Source organism: Neovison vison, chromosome 1 (assembly GCF_020171115.1).
Source record: "Neovison vison isolate M4711 chromosome 1, ASM_NN_V1, whole genome shotgun sequence".
Taxonomy (NCBI): Eukaryota; Metazoa; Chordata; class Mammalia; order Carnivora; family Mustelidae; genus Neogale; species Neogale vison.
The window spans coordinates 114,567,118-114,585,495 of NC_058091.1; the positions used below are offsets into that span (position 1 = coordinate 114,567,118).

The 18,378-nt window shown below is 42.6% G+C and overlaps 1 protein-coding gene across 2 annotated transcripts in view; it reads left to right on the forward strand.

Annotated features, from left to right (window-relative positions):
* The window catches only part of KCNQ5 (potassium voltage-gated channel subfamily Q member 5), a 532,023-nt gene extending 515,951 nt beyond the window's left edge, over positions 1 to 16,072 (forward strand). For both annotated transcript variants that reach the window (XM_044254576.1, XM_044254585.1), the window contains 3 exons: positions 8,311 to 8,442; positions 10,228 to 10,354; positions 11,648 to 16,072. In XM_044254576.1, the coding sequence (XP_044110511.1) occupies positions 8,311 to 8,442; positions 10,228 to 10,354; positions 11,648 to 12,610 (1,222 nt within the window). In that variant the 3' untranslated portion in view covers positions 12,611 to 16,072. The remainder of the gene's footprint in view (positions 1 to 8,310; positions 8,443 to 10,227; positions 10,355 to 11,647) is intronic.
* Positions 16,073 to 18,378: the final 2,306 nt, after the last annotated feature.

Below are 18,378 nucleotides of genomic sequence, written 5' to 3' on the forward strand. Positions count from 1 at the left end.
CTCATCCAAGGAGCTCCTGGCTCGGGACAAACGAGGCTCTTGGATTCTGTAGGAGCTCCTGGCCCCAGGGACTGCTGCCTTCCACAAGGACTGGAGAGAGGAAGAATCTGGAGACAAATAATCCCTGGAGGCTCCTTCACCTCTGCCAGCCCCTTTCAGCGGAGTCAGTGCCCCTCTCCCACCCACCCCCCGGCCCCCAGCGCCTCGCCCAGAGCCCAGTCCGACCGCACGGTAGGCGCTCCCACCTCCGTTTCGGAAGCTCTTGACCTGGGCTACACCGTGGAATGGCCCGAAGAGTTCTACAGAATCTCGGGGCCCACACCCCGGATCAGAGAAAACGGAGGGGGGACCGAGGCATCGGCGTTTTGCGCAGTGCCCGGGAGCCGCCGAGCTCGGGAAGCGCTGCGGTCCGTCTTCCAGCCCGCGAGGCTGCCTCTGCAGTTCACAGTCTGAGCCCTCGCCGCCCGGCCCGCGCTTTGGCTGCGGGCCGGGCTCGTCCATCTGTTCCGTGGCGGCCGCAGTCGCTGCCGCTCCTCTTCTGCTGGTTCCTATCTCTGCATATTCATAAGCAGTGTCGTTCCCCTGATTTAGTCGGCTGGAAGAAGACTTCTGCAAGATTTTATAACTCATGGCAGCACAACAAATGCACCTACATTTCCTTATAAGTGCACATGTGTTTGTGTGTATATATAGATATATTCTACCCAGAGTTTAACTTCGCGGTAGTTATTTCTTCGTGCTCAGAAGTGTGTGAGCAGACTGCCTTCGGTTTCAGCCGGAGGGGGACGGTCGATCAGGTTTGTGACGAATCTTTTCCCCCCTCTAGTGGTACTGCGCCGCATGTCAGCTTCGGGCCAGGCGTTTCCTTCTCGCAGACCTAGCCAGCCTCCTGCTTCCCCGCCCTGCAACGGAAACAAGCTTTAGGAGTGTTTGCTCCCGCTGTACTAGTTCTGGGGGTGCAGTTGATGCTCATGAAAAAAAGACGCCACTGAGAGCAGAACTTAGCCCCCAGCCTTCGTTTGGTCCTCCCAAGGACCCTCCAGCCACACCAAAAAGAACAGGCCACTCGCTTGGCAGCCTTATTGAGAACGTGTGTGCCAGACACCTGTGAGTGAGAAGAACTTGTATTATTATAGCAAAGTATCTTTTTTGTTCTTGTTATTTTGTGTTAAAATACAAGATCTGGACGCCTGGGTGGCTCAGTGTCAGTTGAGCATCTGCCTTCCGCTCAGGTCATGATCTCAGGGTCCTGGAATGGAGCTGGGCCTCCGAGCTCCCTGCCCAGGATGGAGTCTGCTTCCCCACTTCCTCTGCCCCTTCCCCAACTCATGTTCATGCTCTCTCTCTCTCGAATAAATAAAGTCTTAAAAATATATATATATAAGATCTTAATATTAAGGCAATAGTACAATATTGTGATAACGAGCTCAACACTAGAGCCAAACTGGTTCAAATCCCAATTGCACATCTACTAACTATGCAACCGCAGGCAAGGTATTTAACCTCTCTATGCCTCAGTTTCCTTACCTACAACATGAAGATGACAGTACTACCCCTCTCATAGGATGATACTATAAAGTACTACTTGGCATTATCATCTTAATTGTTGAATGTTTCCTTTTTTGTTAAGTCTTTTTAAAATATATTTATTTATTTTAGAAAAAGAGTGGGGGAGGGGCAAAGGGAGAGGAAGAGAATTTCAAGCAGAATCCCTGCGGAGCGCAGATCCCATGACATGGGACTTGATCTCAGGACCCTGAGACCATGACCTGAACCAAAACCGAAGAGTTGAGTGCTTAACAAACAGAGCCATTCTGTTGGCTCATTCTAGGTGCCCTAACTGTTAAATGTTTCTTAAAGGTCTGAATTTTACTCTAGAATGGCTTGCTTAAACACTTCTTGCTACCAGGCAAGATATAGATCATATTAAACATATTTATAAGTATGTAGAAGGCCACCAAAGTCTTCTGTTTTTTTTTTCCCCAAGCCAGCTCATGTCATGAGCTTTTGTTTATTCCTGGCCTGAAGGCATTTCCTCATCACTCTTATCTAGACAGTGGAACAGCAAACTATAACCAAAATCCAACCCAATGCTTGTTTTTATAAATAAAGTTTTATTAGAACACATCTACACTTACTCGTTTATGTATTGTCTGTGGTTGCTCTCATGCCACAATGCAAAGTTGAATGGTTTCAACAGAAACCAGACAACCCAGGACGCCTGGGTGGCTCAATGGGTTAAAGCTGTTGCCTTCAGCTCGGGTCATGATCTCAGGGTCCTGGGATCGGACCCCACATTGGGCTCTCTGCTCAGCTGGGAGCCTGCTTCCCGCCCCACTCCCCTGCCTGCCTCTCTGCCTACTTGTGATCTCTCTCTGTCAAAATAAATAAATAAACTAAAAAAAAAGAAAGAAAGAAACTAAACAACCCATAAAGCATAAAATATTTACTATCTGGCCCTTTACAGAAAAAACTTTCTGCCCCTTGTCTGTACTCGAATAGCTCTGGATTTATGCTCCCTGAAATATGCCTGAAGAACTCCAACCGATTCTAAGGCACTCTTTTAAGAAGACCTTGACAAGCATCTGCTTTGCCACAAAACAACATAAACAACTTTGAACAACTGGAGAGTGACTAATTCCCATTCAATTCTCCAGCAAGCGCTTACGGACCCTCTAATACTCATCCAGATTATGCTTGATGCTAGGGTAAAAACCATAGCCCCTGACGTTGATAAGTCAGTGGGTGAGGTACAGTGCCTCAGATTTACCTCCACAGCCGTGCACTTGAGGGCACAAAGCAAGACCATCTACCCCTGTGAAGGTGAAGGAAAGATGTTCTGGCTGAATACAGAACTGTTAGCATTTCAGGTAGAGTGCAAAGACAGAATCCTGAGAAATTAGCACTTTGGTGACCAAAAAAATCCAGGAGGTCTGGAGTGCAGGCTGCATGCAGAGGAATGAATAGAGATGAGCCTCCGGAGAGAGAAGGTGGGGGGTCCCCATCCATTACCCTCTTCCCTCGGGTTGCGCACCAAGTCTCCTTCATAGTGCTGCTAGACAAACCTCTCATGTTTGTTAAACCCTGCACCAAGTGTTGGCTTATTGAGGGGAGAGCACATAGGCCTGCATTCAAGGACCTCATACAGTCTGGTGAAGGAGGTGGGTAGATAAGCAAATAATTACAGGGTGGTGTGCTAAGTACTAAAATAGAGGTTGATGTGCAAGTGACTAACTACTTTGGAAGAATCACAGAAATTTCCATAAAAGAAGTGACTTTAGAGCTGAGTCTTAAAGATATCGTAGGATTTCGGGAAGAGGAAAGAGCGTGTGCAAATAATTGAAGCCTATGATTTATTGAATGGTGTTTTGTGGGCCTGCAAATATTTTTGTTACTGTTGCTGGAACCTCAAGTTCCAAACACAGAGTAGGGGGGAGAGGCGAGAGAGGTAGAGGGCGGCCAGTCCGTAAACAGCCTTACACGATATGCTAAGGAATTTGATGTTTACTTGAGGGGCTGTGGAGAACCAATGAAGGATCTTAGGAAGGGGGGCAATGTGGTCTCACTTTGAAAGATTTTTTCTTCCTAAGGCTATATAGTATTGCAGATAGAAAGAAGGGAACAGCTTTGAGAGCTATTAGTACATGGTTGGTCTGTCCTTGGCAAAGGCAAAGTGACTGTTATCCTCCTTTATATAAATTACTGGTTTCCAAAAGACTTTTGTTATTAAACATTCCCTCCACATTTATAAAACATATTGCCCAACTTAGAATTTTCATATCTCACCTCAGGCCTCTTCAGCGTTTTCATTTTCAACCTACAACAAAGACAGTTAAGAAAATCTGTTTGTTGTCCGTTGGCGCCTGGCTGGCTCAGTCAGTGGAGCCTGCGACTCTTGATCTTGAGCCTGTGGGTGCGAACCCCAATGCTGAGTGTAGCGAGTGCTCCAAAAAACTAAAATGAAATAAAATAATTTTTTTAAAGAAAATATATTTGTTGTCCATCTTGGAAAACTTAATCCCTAACAGGTAAAATGGTTTGTTTACCCTGATTTATCATGTCCTGATAAATGCTAAGCAACCAGCAGTCCTAGATGGGAAGCTGATGGTCTTCTGTGGTGTTTGGGTATGCCCACGTGATGACAGCTGAGTCAATATTAGAGTTCTTAATAGGCTTACCATAGATTCCTACACATCGTATCACTCCTTGGAGGTACTGCTTTCCTTCTGGTGCTTTCCTTATAGACTTTCCTGCTTTCATGTAAGGAATTAAAAATTGGATTGGGACGCCTGGGTGGCTCAGTTGGTTGGACGACTGCCTTCGGCTCAGGGCGTGATCCTGGAGTCCCGGGATCGAGTCCCACATCAGGCTCCCAGCTCCATGGGGAGTTTGCTTCGCTCTCTGACCTTCTCCTCGCTCATGCTCTCTCTCACTGTCTCTCTCTCTCAAATAAATAAATAAAATCTTTAAAAAAAAATAAAATAAAAATTGGATTAATAGGGGCACCTGGGTGGCTCAATCCATTAAGCATCTGCCTTCAGCTCAGGTCATAATCCCAGGGTCCTGGGATGGAGCTCCGCCTCAGGCTCCCTCTGAGAGAAGCCTGCTTCTCCTTCTCCCATTCTCACTGTTTGTGTTCCCTCTCTCGCTATCTTTCTTTCTGTGTCAAATACATAAATAAAATATTTTTTTAAAGAAATGAATTTTAAAAAAACAAAAATTGGATTAATAATACCATTTCAGTTATTTGAAAAAGAGGAGTATATGCAGGATTGGGCTGGAGCCAGCTTGTACTCTCGGGAGCTGAATGTTACATTTTTGGGAATTTTGCTGCTTGTTAAATACAGCCATTATTAAACTTTATTTTTTTTTAAACTTTAAATTGTATAAATTCACAATGAAATAAGTTATATTCAAAACAAAGGCAATACACATTCAACACTCATTTTACTACATATTACTCTCTGTATTCTTGAGTTATATACATCTATTGTATCTGGATGGCATAAATACTATGTAATGATATAATATTGCACATCTCTTCCCAACTTCTTGTTCAGTGATGTCACATTGATAGCTTGAAATATGAAGTATGGTAGGAGTATTTGTACCATGGAAATTGGCAAGCAATACAAATCAAAATTATAAATATTGATCAAATTTATTTAAAAATGGATTTTCCTTTAATTTAGCTAGTTCATAAATCATAAATTATGCAAATAAAATGAAATTATCGTGGTCTGCTTAAAATATGACTGAGTATGGGGCAGAGTATAATTCTGTCTACTGAATGCCTTCAAATTGTTCTTTTGTTAAAGTATTTGTGAAAGGAAAAGAGAAAAACATGCAACTCTTGAGACAAATTACCATAGAGCAGTCACACAGCTACCTACAACAAACAGAGGCAGGGCCCCCTGCAGACAAAACAGATCATTCACTTTGGAGGTGTGTGGGCCCCCCACTGGGCAGCCACACCCCAGACCACTAATGCCTAAGCTACAGCCTATGGGAATACACCAACTCATGCCAAAGCTCGTCCCTCTGCATGTAGGCTGTCGTTTACCATAGCCCGGGAAAAAAAAAAATTGCCAAGATCCCAGCCAATCTTTTTAGCATTTAGAATTAATGCCACAGGAAAGTAGGAGGTGATGTGAGAGTGAGAACCAGACGTATCTGGGTGAGATGCTGACTTTGCCTCGTACTGGTTGCTAGTGAGGGGGCAAGTCACATAGGTTCTCTGAAACTCAGTTTCCCCAAATATGAAAGGGAAATAAGACTGTCTTAAGGGCTGTTGAATATAAGACATCTAAAGTACTTCACCTAATGGGCACCTAGGCAGCTCAGTCGGTTAAGTGTCTGCCTTCGGCTAGGGTCATGGTCCCAGAGTCCTGGGATCTGGCAGCACTGGGCTCCATGCTCATGGGGCGCCTGCTTCTCCCTCTGCCCCTCCCCCTACTCATGCTGTCTCTCTTGCTCACTCTCTCTCTAATAAGTAGATAAAATCTTTAAAAAAAAAAAAAAGTACTTACACAACAAGTGGTAATCTTATTGAAAACACAAACAACAACAATTAAAAACCACCTAAGGGATGTATAAAGATGATTCTTTTTCCTCCCCCTCCACCCCCCTGCCCACCCAGACGACATTAGCTACTCTGAAGATAAGTAAAGAGGGTCTGGGCTGTTAGATTAGCCTTTCTTCTGATGTTATTCTTATTATTACGTAGATGAGCAGATCTTTTCTTTTTCTCTTTCCTTACTTCTCTTATTCAACAAATGTTCCTTTCCACAGTGCAGAGGGAACTGTGCTCACCTCTGAGTACACAGAGTTGAAGAATGGTGATCATAATACTCAGGGTAGAAGCAGCAGTAGTAATAAGAGCTAACATTTCTTAAGCACCTCCCTCCTGCCCCTGCCTGTTGAATAAAAGAGGCCCAGTCCTGCTTTCATGTACCTGACAATTTAGTGTGGGGAAACAGATAGTTAACAAATAATTACTCAGGGCCAGAAATTTCACAGGGTAGGTATTTCATTAGTTTTCACAAATTTTTTAATATAGGAGACTGAGCCCCAAACAAATTTGATAAACAAATTAGGAACTAAAGCTAAATACTAAGAGGTTAAAATAAAACAGAGTTCCTCTACTTTCCTCTGAATAATGCTTAAATGTTTCTGTAAACAAAAACAAACAATGAAAGAGACCAAAAAAGTTTATCCTGGACAAAGAAGAGATTGATGGGGAAAATATTGTGGAGAGAGAGTGTAAGAATGTTATGGATAAATGATTCCAAAATAATTAAGATACAAGTAATTTGAAGTTAATAATATAATTACAAGATAGAGTTTGGAGCGTCTCAACCAATAAGACAAGTTGGGGTCCTTGCAATCAGCTAGCAGTTAGGATACATACTGAATATTTTCTGTTTAAATTTTACATTTAGACCTAATCTTCCCACTTTCCACCAAGGTACACTAAATTGGGGTTTGCAGAGCCTAATTGACTGATTCCCAGCCTGGGATCCATGAGTGTGATAACAGGAGTCTATGAGCCATTTAAAAGTTGAAAAAACACTGGCAGGCTTAACATTTACCTGCACTAAGGCTGCATAGACTCATTAAAATGTTATGCTTCTTTGCTTTCTTCAGAAATAATATCAAGTTATTGCAGTAACTGTTTATCCTTGGCAACTTAGCTATTTATGGCATCATGGGATTTATTGATGAAATATTGTTTTAGGGGCACCTGGGTGGCTGTCATTAGGTGTCTGACTTTGTCTGGGGCCGTGATCCCAGGTTCCTGGATGGAGACCTGAGTCAGGCTCCCTCCTCAGTGGGAAGCCTGCTCTCCCTCTCCTACTCCCCCTGTTTGTGTTCCTGCTCTCGCTGTCTCTCTCTGTCAAATAAATAAATACAAATCTTTTTTTTTTAATTTTTTAAAAAAATATTGTTTTACCATAGCCCGGGAGGTCCAGGGCACCTGGGTGGCTCAGTGGGTTAAGCATCTGCCTTTGGCTCAGGTCATGATCTCAGGGTCCAAGAACAGAGCTCATGCTCAGCAAGGAGTCTGCTTCTACCTCTCTTGGTCACCCCCCACCCCCCCACCCCTCCACCCCCCCCCGCTTATTCTAACACTCACATGTTCTCTCTCTCTCAAATAAAATCTTTTAAAAACAGAAAAGAGCAAGAGGTCTTTGTCGGGGAAGTATTATAATAAAAGAGATCTCTGGTTCTGAAACCTTAGATATCCAACTGTAGTGGATGAATGTGTTACATTTGAAACAAAAGGAACTTGGCTACCTAATTGAGCAGTATTCTGCAAAAGTAATATATGGAACAGAATTTTCATAAATTTCTATATGAATGCATTTCTCTAGAAAGAATAAGTTTTGCAGACATATCTACATCTGAAATTGCATAGTTACATAAAAGACCATTTTAACAATTTTTATATTTCTTAAGGGACACAGTCTAGGTGTTATTTCTTAAACTTCTGAGGGTCACATAGAGAAGGCAGAATTGCATTTTGACTTTGATTTTAACTCAGGATTTCAGTGAACAGCAAAAACGTATAACACTTACCATTAAGTCTCTTTTGTGTGTTTTTCGACTTTCAGTGTGTGCCTCCCGTGAGATATTCTTAAATTGCCCACTATAATCTTAGGCTTTTATGTTGCATTTCTGAAGGAACCTAAAATAATGTGATGCTTGACTTTTTTTTCCCCCAGAGTTCGCATATTTACTAGCAAGCCATTTGGATAACTTCTTTTAGCAGAGTTATGGAGATTAACATGGAACATGTTGCTTTTACAGGATTATGAAATTTCATGTTGCAAAACGGAAGTTTAAGGAAACATTACGCCCCTATGATGTAAAAGATGTCATTGAACAATATTCTGCTGGTCATCTAGACATGTTATGTAGAATTAAAAGTCTCCAAACACGGTAAGCAATAGAAATGTGATTTGTTGGGAAGGAACGGGCATAAAAACTGTCTGAGGTTAACTTCTCTGTTGTAGAGAAAACTCTCTGAAGCTTAGAGTTCTAATTCATTTTTCATGGATAACTGGACTTTTGCTCTTAATGTAGATTTTTTATTTAAGGATATTAATCAGACATGAAAAGCCTCTGTCTGCAGGCTGCAATATCTCAGTATTCTCATCTGTAAAAATAGGGATAATGTGATTGCCTCATAAGGTTGTCATGAAGACTGAATGAGTTCCTACACGCTAAACGAGTGCCCAGTAACTGTTAATGGTTGTCGCTGATGCTGTTTGAATGATTGCTGCTATTGTTGTTTTGTTATTCTCGGAATCCCAACCATCCTTCCAGAAGAAGCCGTCCTTCTTCCTCGTCAAATTTTACCCACCTATCTGGCCTCGAGAAACAGACCTTTACCTTCTCTGACCTCCTACAGCCATTGAGAGCTGTCACGGAGCATAGAGACACTCATGATTTTGGTATTCAACCTTGCCCAAGAATTGGACTCCAAAACGAGTGGTTGGCTCTTGTGTTGTTTCCTGGGTGCAAGTCTATTCCTCTGCTTGTGACTAAGACTGGGCATTTGCCTTTCTTAGGGTCCTGTGCTGTCTCTCTGGTGAGCATCTTACTCCGTGATGAAAAGAGTTTGGTGTCTTTCTCCAACCACGTTTGATTATGTTCTCTTGAAGCCAGAATGTCCAGTCATCTCAGTTTTTTAAGAGTCTTGCTTCATTCTCAGGCACAAATTACCAGTGTTGGTGTTGGAAGATTTCTGAAAACACAAGGAAAGGGTCTTAAACATTTGTTTATATGCCCATAGCACACTTAGCTCAGCGGGAGGCATATACCAGGCCCTTAGTAAACCACCTGGTGATCAATTCTAGAAATCACAATTTGTTCGTCCGTTCATTCATTTATCCAGCAGACAATTATTGAGCCCTTAATGTGTGCCAGGCACTATGGACGTTCAGAGAGTAATAAAATAATGACTTAGTCCTTGTGGAGTTTGCAGTATAACAGATGAGATTCACGGCAGGAGGTGGGCACTGCCTGTCAACTGGAATGCTGAGTCCGTCCTGATAATTGAGCTCCAGCACACACACAAGAAAGTAATCCCCATTTCAGTGGATCAAGTCTCCTTGGAAATGGTTTTAACTCATCCTGTGGTGGTGTTACAGTCTCGGCCCACGTGGTCATGGTCCTCCAAGTTCTTTAATAGAACTATTATAAAACAAGGGTTTTTATAAAATTGAACTGCTACAGAAGTTGTAGAACTAATCTTAAGTTTCCAGCGCATTCTCCAACTAGAATTCCAAAAGGTGGAGACGATCACTTTCTATGGGCTTAGCTCCCGCATATCAGATGTGCAGTAAATGTTCACTGAAGCATCTGTTCTATTAACATGAAATAATCATAATTACGACTTTGTCATATTTTCAGCAGTTAAATTCAGGAAATGCCTGGTCGGAGATGCAAACAGGCAAATTACTTTGTAGTTCAGGACAATTTCGCCTCCAGAAGATTGCCCATAAGTGACTTCATCACGGACCAGATAATGAGAAAATTAATCTCATGTGTAATTCTCATGTTAAGAAAATAAGCACATCAACTGGAACAAGCTCATTTTTATGTCATCTTACATAAATTAAAGACAATTGTCTTTAATTTTTCTTTTCAAAATACTTCATTCTGCCCCAGGGCAATCTCCGTCTTCAACATTTATAATCTGATCTCCTCTTTCTCTGATAGTGTTGACCAAATTCTCGGAAAAGGGCAAATCACATCAGATAAGAAGAGCCGGGAGAAAATAACAGCAGAACACGAGACCCCCGATGACCTCAGTATGCTCGGCCGGGTGGTCAAGGTGGAGAAGCAGGTATGATCCAACTGGAGTGGCTAACTTTTCCATTCTAATTTTTTTTTAATCAAAAATTAGGTCATTTGATGTATTTTAGTGATTAAAATTTTTTTAGGATTTTATTTATTTATTTGATACAGAGAGGGACCGAGGGAGAAGCAGACTCCCTGCTGAGCAGGGAGCCCAATGTAGGGCTCAATCCTGGGACCCTGGGATCTTGACCTGAGCTGAAGGTAGACGCTTAACCAACTGAGTCACCCAGGTACCCCAGTGATTATTAATATATTTTAAAAGAAGAAAATCAAGAAAGAGTGAATGCAGCTACATTTTTTATGCATAGACAGTGTTCTCTAAAACACTTGGATTTCCATGTAAGGAATGAACAATTTCATCTCATCGATGAATATGTGAACTGGAAGCAACTATAGACTTTCCACAGTGAAATAACAGATCTATTTTTTGTATGTGTTTTGGTGACTGTCACTGTCTCTCTTTTTCACTCTTTTGTAAAAAACAAAACCAAACCTCAGTTATTAGCCCTGAAGCTGTATCTTCTCATACAAAGATAATTGTCCAAACCAAGAAACAGAGTCTTAACTAACTACAGAGAACACCCGGATGGTTACCAGAGGGGAGGTAGGAGGTGGGGATTTAAATAGGTGAAGGGGATTAAAGAATATATTTGTTATATGAGGATCGAGTACCTTATGGAATTGCAGAGTCACTATATTGTACACCTGAAACTAATATAACACTTCTGTTAACTACACTGGAATTAAAATTAAAAACTTAATAAAAAAAAAAAAGACAGTTGTCCAGAAATCAAATTGCTCCCCCAGTCCAATCAAAAATATCTCAAGTATTAATTCGGAAGCATTTTATATCTTTGTTAATTAATTATTAATTATTAAGCATTTTGTACCTTTATTTTTAAATTCAGAATCACCTACATTGATATTTAAGGTCTTGATTTCATCAGAGGAGTTCCTCGCTAAACTGCCATAGCGTCCAAGAATCATTTCTTGGAGGAGGCTTGGCAAAGGCAACTTGATTGGGCTGGGGGTCTTGCAGCTGCTTTTGTAAAGGCTTATATGTTTTTTTGAGAACATCAATCATCCATTTTAAGTTAAGGGGGAGGGGTATTGGGGGGAGATTATGCAGAGACTGAGGCTCCCGTCTCCCTCTCAATTATCCCTTGCCCACCCACCCGCCAAACACACCGCCAGACATACATGCTGCAGTGGCTCTAGAAACGAAGCCCATTCTTCCAACGAGTTATAACGCAAATGTGACCATTTCCCCCACCCTTAGGTACAGTCCATCGAGTCCAAGCTGGACTGCCTGCTCGATATATATCAACAGGTCCTCCGGAAAGGCTCTGCCTCCGCCCTCACTTTGGCCTCATTCCAGATCCCACCTTTTGAATGTGAACAGACATCTGACTATCAGAGCCCCGTGGATAGCAAAGACCTGTCCAGTTCGGCGCAGAACAGCGGCTGCTTATCCAGATCGGCGAGCGCCAACATCTCTCGAGGCCTGCAGTTCATCCTGACGCCAAATGAGTTCAGCGCTCAGACTTTCTACGCGCTTAGCCCTACTATGCACAGCCAAGCAACACAGGTGCCAATGAGTCAAAGTGACGGCTGCGCAGCGGCGGCCGCCAGCAACCTTGCAAACCAAATAAGCGTGGCCCCTAAGCCAGCAGCCCCAACAACTTTACAGATCCCGCCTCCTCTCCCAGCCATCAAGCATCTGCCCAGGCCGGAGACCCTGCACCCGAACCCCGCAGGCTTACAGGAAAGCATTTCTGACGTCACCACCTGCCTTGTTGCCTCCAAGGAAAATGTTCAGGTTGCACAGTCAAATCTGACCAAGGACCGTTCTCTAAGGAAAAGCTTTGACATGGGGGGAGAGACTCTGTTATCTGTCCGCCCCGCGGTGCCCAAGGACTTGGGCAAATCTCTGTCGGTGCAAAACCTGATCAGGTCGACAGAGGAACTGAATATACAGCTTTCTGGGAGTGAGTCAAGTGGCTCCAGAGGCAGCCAAGATTTTTACCCCAAATGGAGGGAATCCAAATTGTTTATAACTGATGAAGAGGTGGGTCCCGAAGAGACTGAGACAGACACGTTCGATGCCATGCCGCAGCCTGCCAGGGAAACCGCTTTCCCGTCGGACTCTCTAAGGACTGGAAGATCGCGATCATCTCAGAGCATTTGTAAGGCAGGAGAAAGCACGGAAGCCCTCAGCTTGCCTCATGTCAAACTGAAATAAGGTCTCCGTATTCCTTCTAGCAAAGCAGTTCCTTTAGCCATACATATCGTTGCATGAACTATTTTGAAAGCCCTTCTAAAAAGTTGAAATTGCAAGAATCAGGAAGAACATGAAAGGCAGTTTATAAGCCCGTTATCTTTTAATTGCATGAAAATGCATGTTTAGGGATGGCTGAAATTCCAAGGTACATCAACATTAACCCACTCATTTAGTAACGTACCTTGCGTTTAAAATCCTGAGAAACCAAACACTGCTAACGCTATGGGGTGTGTGAAAATGTCAAGATTAGGTCACTTAGAAGATTTGACTCTTGTGTTTTGAAATTATGGGAGTAAACAACTTCAAATTTCAGGCATTTCTGCTTTGTGATTAAATACAAAATACGTTTTCAAAATTAGGCCATAATGTATATGTAAACACAATGGCTACCATCAACCGCTGCTAACAAGGTATCGAGTAAAGCAGAACTTGGGAATCATAGAAATGGCTGCTTCTTTCAAGATATCTGCCAACCCATTCCTATTCAGTCATTTTATTATTGATGTAATTTGAATGTCAATCTGTGTGCTTTTGGTGATTCAACGCTGTGGCAAGCAATTTTGCACATCATTTCCATGTTGTCCTTTATGATGAGAATGTTCTTCAATTAGAACGCGTGCAAATAATGAAATTCAGGGCCAGTGGGGCAAACAGACTATCTGACACATGTGACTTCACGGGAACATAGTCCACAATGGCTGAATCAACTTTATACGTGGTTGACTTCTACACACGCGAGTACAGTACTGATGAGTAGAAGGACCAGGGCTCTGGGGCTGATCTCTCTGCAGTGGCGTCCCCCCAACCCCCAACCCCGGCTTGCCAGGACTGCCACAGGGAAGGGGGAAGTGTGAGAAACCATTCCCACTAAACTGGTAATACAGGCAGGATCCCCGGGAATTAGACATTTGGGTAAGACTGAGATGAGCACCGCTTGAAAAGAATCCAGACCCAACACCAGGAAATAGGTGAAGTTAACGAAAATAGCTTTGCCCTCAGAGGGCAATGTGAGGAAGGAAAATCAAACCAAAATAGAATAACTTGATCTTTTTAGAAAATGAATATTGCGAGGGAATTCGACTACCTAAACATCCCTTATTCTTATATATAAATGGAGAATTTTGCAACGTGTTTATTTTTTACTATGCCCTGAATGTTTTTTGCTATTAACCTAGTACGTTTTGCATATGGAAGGCTGTAACTAAACTTCCTTTACTTTTTTATACTGTAGCGAATGTTTTCTATGCTCTCCCAAGAATGTTGCCCCAAACCTCAAATTAGGGGTTCTGTTTCCTGGTGTGCACATTCACAGTTAGAAGCCAGGTACCCCCGGTAGGGTCTGCAGATCAGAAACACTTACATCATATAGCACAGCAGCAAGGACCCAAGGGAAGCAAAACCAGAGAGGCACTCACCAGAAAGCAAGCCCCGCCCACTGCTTGTTGGAAACCTGTCCAGTGTTCTCAGAACTTCAGCCAAGGTCATGGCATTCAAAAGGCAAGGGGGAGCCAGAGAGCCCTTCAGTTCAGTTCCAGTCCAGTCACAGAAGGACTTAGGGAAGGAGGAGTTTTTTTCCTTGGGACATAGTGCTTCTCCAAAAAAAACCTTCAGCGGCCAGGAAGACAAAGCAGGGATAGCAACTGGCTGTTCCAAAGGCAGAAGGAGGCCCTGAAATCCACCCATCCTCCCCAACTATCTCCCCAACTGGTCATCTCCAATCCCCAACCCTCCTCCTACCTTTCTTCTCCATTAACTTCTCAGTTCCCTGCCACTGTTTTGCTCCTGAACTTCGCCAGGCTTTACCCAGCTTCCATCCCCAAGTAAACCACTTCTCCGCTCTTCCTCAGATAGGCTTCTCAACCTTCAAAAATCCTTGTCCCTTTTGATAAACACTGAAATTTTAAACATCTCCTCTTCTCAACCTACCTGGATTCTAGCACACTTCCCTGGAGTGTATCATTCAGCGTCTTCTTGGCTGCTGGAGACATGCAGAAGTTAGGGTCTAAATTTTACACTCCAGTCAAAAAAAAATTTTATCAAGCTTTTAAAACAATGACTTTCGTTTTTGAAGCACAGAATTTTAGTAAATTATGAAATGCAATTTTTCACCTACTATGTTTCCACTCAACCTGAACTTGTGATACACCCTCCCAAGGAGGTTGTACACCACACACACACGCACACGTGCACACACACACAAACACACACATCATTCCACTGGCTTAGAGCCAGAAACCTGCCATGCACTTGGCAGGCTCTCTCCAATTTTCAGTTGAGGAAGAGGAGGGAGGCAGCAACTTTCAGGTAGCACTGATTCCTGGATATCCCCTGTCCTGGATCGAACCCCACTGGCAGCAGGAATTCTGAATGTATTGGGGACCCCTCCTTAGGCCTCCGACACAGTATAGTTCATCCAGCATTACTGAAGACTGAAGATTCAGAAACAAACCCCAAATGCATCACTGAGGTCTTAATCATAGCAAAATGTGATAAACCATGATGTGAAAAACTTTTATACATTGAAGCCATGACTATTTTGTGTCTATCTCTTACTCTAGCACAAAAACTCTTGGATGTTCGGAGATAGTTGTACTGTATGAAAACTGCAGGGTTTTGTCTGTTGTGTTACTCTCTACAGAGTTGAGAGGGGTCTCCCATTTACACTTAGCGAAGTCCCATTGGTCAAGGCCAAATGGTGTCTTGAAGCACAATTTAGCTGAGCACTGAGCAGCCACGTGCTTTCTCAGTTCAAGTTTGTCTGCCTTCAATATGTAGGGCTGATCAAGCTAATGCTTACTAGCAAACATCCCCTTATATGAGGTTGACTAAAAATATTGCTGTGTCTGGTCTAAACGTTTGCATTTTGTTCAATTAAATTAATTATCTGTGGGTTGCCAGTTTTGTTTTAAGTAAGAGACACTTTATTGAGTTTTTAAGTCTTTATCTCCTGTTCAAAGGTGCCTTTCTCACCTCCCATTGACTCAGTGATTCTGAAAGTTCACAATTTGCAGGTGGAACAAGTCTAATAGAGAGGAGGAAATCAGGCACAGCGACTAATTCTCATGCCCATTGGCAAAGCAAAACCACAAGAAAGGATGAAACCTGAGCAACTAAAATTAATGGATCACTTTATCCAACCCGACTGAGAAAATGTCAGAAACGTTAACTTATCTCCCCAGAAGCTGATATTTTTTGCCTTAAATGACATGGTTGTGTTTTTGCAAGAGAAACTTAATATAATTACGTGCATTTTAAGTGAGCAGTTCTAAAAGTCAAGTATGACAATACAGTTGTCTGTTCCTGAGAACAAATCAATCAGGAATTTCATACCCATCTCAAGCTATCATTGAAATGTAATCTCCTTTGCTCTCTTTTACTGGGCTCATTTGTTTTAAAGTAAAACATTAAAAAGATGTCTACAAACAGTGTGACTGTTTTTATCTGGAAATAACTGGTTGGTTCTGAACAGACTGCTCCCAGTCAATCAAACTGGCTGTGTACAGATTTGGGGCTGAAATACAAAGTCATCTTCCTGCAGGTCAGTGAAGAAATACTTGGTAATTTGGGGAGGTGGAGATTTACAAATGTTTTTGAGGGTGTATCATAAGAAAAATCAGTTCCATGCTAATCAAAACTCAGAAAACAGCATATGTGAGCTTTGTATTAACCATAATAAAGGGGTGTACTAAACAAGTAATAGGAAACCACTGGGTGCCCAGGTATGTGTGCCAACCTGCAGCCCCTGGCTACTCAGAATTACCATGTTGAGCACCTAGCCAGCCCTACCTTACCAGGGGAGGACTTCTTCAAAAGGAATCTTTCCCTTCTTCACTAAGCCCGTTCCTTCTGTTTTCCTAGTACTTTTACGCTAAGTATCCATGATTAATTCCAGTGGAATGTTAGGACTCTGGAACACAAAGTAACAAAGCACTAACAGAGGCACTTGAGACAAAAGGAAGAAGGGGGGGGGTTATCCTGGAGGACAAGGTAAAGGACTTCCCACCATGGCTCTAATGAGACCAAACATATATGTGCCTAGAGATGAGTGAAAATAAGATTGTGTATGAAACATGCCTGCTTGACCAACTTGAAACTGTAAATCACTTCCAAACACTTTTGAACTAGTTTATAGCACAATCTCTCACCTCCACCATTTAAAAAGCAAAATATACTTATGACAACTATTCTACCTTAACCACTGATAGAAATAGGTTCCCACACTTTGAAGCGGCAACTTTTATTAGCCTGGTTTTAACTGCTTCAAAAATGTGGTGCAAGTAAAAATTGTGTTTTTATTAAATTTTCATTACAATAAGATATCACTTTCTAGCCTACCTAATTGCAAATTATTGAAGCTTTTACTACATTTCAAAGCAGAAATTTATCAGATATATTGTGTATAATCTATAGATTTATGCACGGCCCTGGAAATTACAGCACCACAAAACTGGTAAATGGCAAATGTTTTTGTTCAAATAAATAAATAGAAAATCCAAAGGTACATCCATATGACTTCTCTTTACCTGTTCACATGATTCATTATGTGTTCCCATGACTCATTCACATGATGCCTTGGTGTGACTTCCTTCCTGGGTTGCCAGTCCTTGCCCATCCCTGTTATCCCAAGGAATGAGGTCCTCGGGTGTCCCCTTGCTGCAGTTCCGAATGCCATGAGGACATTACACCAAACACACCCCAATCATAAACGCTTTTGAGTATCTCTGAAACTCCTTATCTAAGCCCTCTGGACAATGATCCAGTACCACCATCTGTTACCAGAGATCATACCACTGACTTTGGTGGTGAAGAGTCCTCTGCCATTCCATGATGGGAAGACTAGTTCTTCTCTCAGTCCCCAAGCCACTGATTGCCCCCATTATTGGGTGGGGTCACTCCCATTCTCCTCATTCCCCATATCTGCTGCATCTCACTCTCACTCTTTCTCCTCATAAACATGAGTAGTCTTCCACATTACCAGGAACCCTAAAGAACTTACCTTCCTCTCTATTTTACCCAACATCTCACTTTCCCATTAGAACCAAACTACTTACAAAATAAGGTGTTTCCATTCCCACAGCATCCATCCTCTAGCCAACTTGATAATCAGACCTATGCCCATTCAACAGTGCAAAAAAACCACTCATCAGTTCACCCATGACCTTTTAGAAAGTTGATTCAATGGGTACATTCATCAGCATCCCCCTTGGCTTTTCTGAGGTAGTTGACACCAAAGCCACTATCAAAACTGCTTCCTAGTCTGATTCCTACCCCTCTGAATTGACCATTATTTACTTTTCCAAGCTCCCTACTGCTCTTAATCCCTTAACTGTTGATGTTTCCACAAATTCCATCACCAGCTTCTTCCCTTTTCTCCTCTCCCTTCACACTCTGCCCAAGGTTGTCTCATTTCTAACATCAACCATGGGATGATCCCACCCAGTCACGGATCTCCACCCAGATTTCCCCCCCAAGCACCACCCAGAGTCACTCCAGATGCCTCACACCCAACTGAAATTACTTGAGAACAGGGACATCTCATCCCCACAACACCTCAGCCTCTCACACAATGCTGTGCAGCAGGCACCCGATAATGCTGAGTGAATCAAATTGTGTTGGTCTCTCTGATCCTTTATTCAGCTTTCAGCAACTTACAACCCATAACTTCACAGGTCTTTCAAGTCAAGAAAAGAGGGATCATCAAGCCTCATCCACACAGTGAATTAAGCAGA